This window comes from Pelodiscus sinensis, chromosome 30 (genome assembly GCF_049634645.1).
Source record: "Pelodiscus sinensis isolate JC-2024 chromosome 30, ASM4963464v1, whole genome shotgun sequence".
NCBI classification, from domain to species: Eukaryota; Metazoa; Chordata; order Testudines; family Trionychidae; genus Pelodiscus; species Pelodiscus sinensis.
Window position 1 is genome coordinate 7,051,126 of NC_134740.1, and position 1,587 is coordinate 7,052,712.

General features: G+C 59.9%; 1 gene segment (V, D, J or C); it reads right to left on the reverse strand.

Moving 5' to 3' along the window:
• On the reverse strand, positions 1 to 747 carry LOC142821255 (Ig heavy chain V region 3-like). The segment is given in 2 exon segments: positions 1 to 548; positions 638 to 747. Coding segments are annotated over 2 exon segments (594 nt in total).
• Positions 748 to 1,587: the final 840 nt, after the last annotated feature.

Genomic DNA, 1,587 nt, shown 5'->3' on the forward strand with positions numbered 1-1,587 from the left:
TCACTGGTTGCGGGAGACCTGCAGGAATATTTGTCTCGTGTCCTTAGAACACAGAGAGTTCCCGAAATATTCACCCGCTGCTCTGGCACCGACCTGCCCTTTCACACGGATCCCTGCGCTGACCGCACAGAACAGCCTGGAACTGCGAGTCGCTGCTGCCCCCTGCCGGGCGCTGGCGGAGCGGCTCTCGCTGCAGCTTGGTTTTTGGGCTGCGTTGAGCAATTTTCTTCTCGCTGTGCCTCCTCTCACACAGTAATAGCGGGCGGTGTCTTCGGGCGTCAGGCCGGTCACTTGCAGGTACAGCAGGTTGTTGGAGTTGTCCCTGGAGATGGAGAAGCGGCCCTTGAAGGCCTGGCCGTAGGAGATTTTAGCTGAACTTGGGTTTATATCCCCGACCCACTCACACTCCTTCCCCGGAGCCTGCCGGACCCAGCCCATGTAGTAGCTGCTGAAGGAGAAGCCGGAGGCTTTGCAGGAGAGGCGCAGAGAGTCTCCGGGCTGCTTCACATCCCCTCTGGACTCCACCAGCTGCACCTGGGACCGGGCACCTGGGAACACAGAGCGGTTATAAAGATTGGTGTTAATAGAACGGGAAATTAATAATTCTCCACCTCTGACGTTTTTCAGAAGAAAATACCTTCCAAAGCCGCTACTGCCAAAATTACAAGGAGAAAAACATTCATTGTCCCTGGTGCTAGCGGGGAAAAATTTTCTAGGACTGGCTGGTCACCGCCCAGACCCAAGGGGCTGCGGATTGTCCCTGCCGGTGCAGCCTGGGCAGAGGGAGGGACAGATTTAAGCAGGACACTGACTCCCTCATTTGCATACCCCTTCTAAAAGAAACGCGCTGCTCTCTCGGGGATCTGACTGACGCGCCTCAGGGCTCCGAGTGGACAAGCAGTTCCCCGCGGTGACTGTGTTTCCTCACACAGGACTGAGGGGCTGGTGATTCTCACGTGATGCGGGAAGGAAAGTGACCTCTGGTGCTGCTGTCCATGCTCAGAGCGGCCAGGCAGCGCCGGACAGTGGCTCAGTGGCCGGGGAGGGGCGGTGTCTCAGAGCATCACCTTTCCCCGCCTGTAAAATATCCCCTTTGCCCGGAACAGCGGACACCAGGAAACGCCTTGAGCCCCGCGGTCGCTGCCCCGACTGCCCCCTCGCCTCTCGCCTGGGGTCTTTGCTTCTCCGTTCGGCACAGCCTGGCTCCGAGAAGAAGGCAGCAGCTGCAGCCCTGAGCAGCGCCATGCGCTCTGGAAGGCGGCGGGAGGGGGGAGGGAGAGAGGTCTGTCCTGTGTTACTGACTCATGAGAAACCCCCAAACCCTCCCTAGTATTTGCTCTGTCCGAAGGGCGATTCACAGACAGGGCCGGCTCTAGGTCCCCCCCCCCCCAGCAAAAAAAAGTTTGGCCGCCTCCCCCCGCCCCGCCTTGGCCCGCTGCTGCAGGACAGGCACTGAGGAGGAAAGCGCCTCTCTCACCTAGGGGCTCTTTGACTCCCACCGCGCCCTCCGGCCAAACCCAGCCTCCGTCCTGTCTCCCCTCCACACACATTCCGACCCCCGCCACCCCTACGCACCGAATCCAGTTT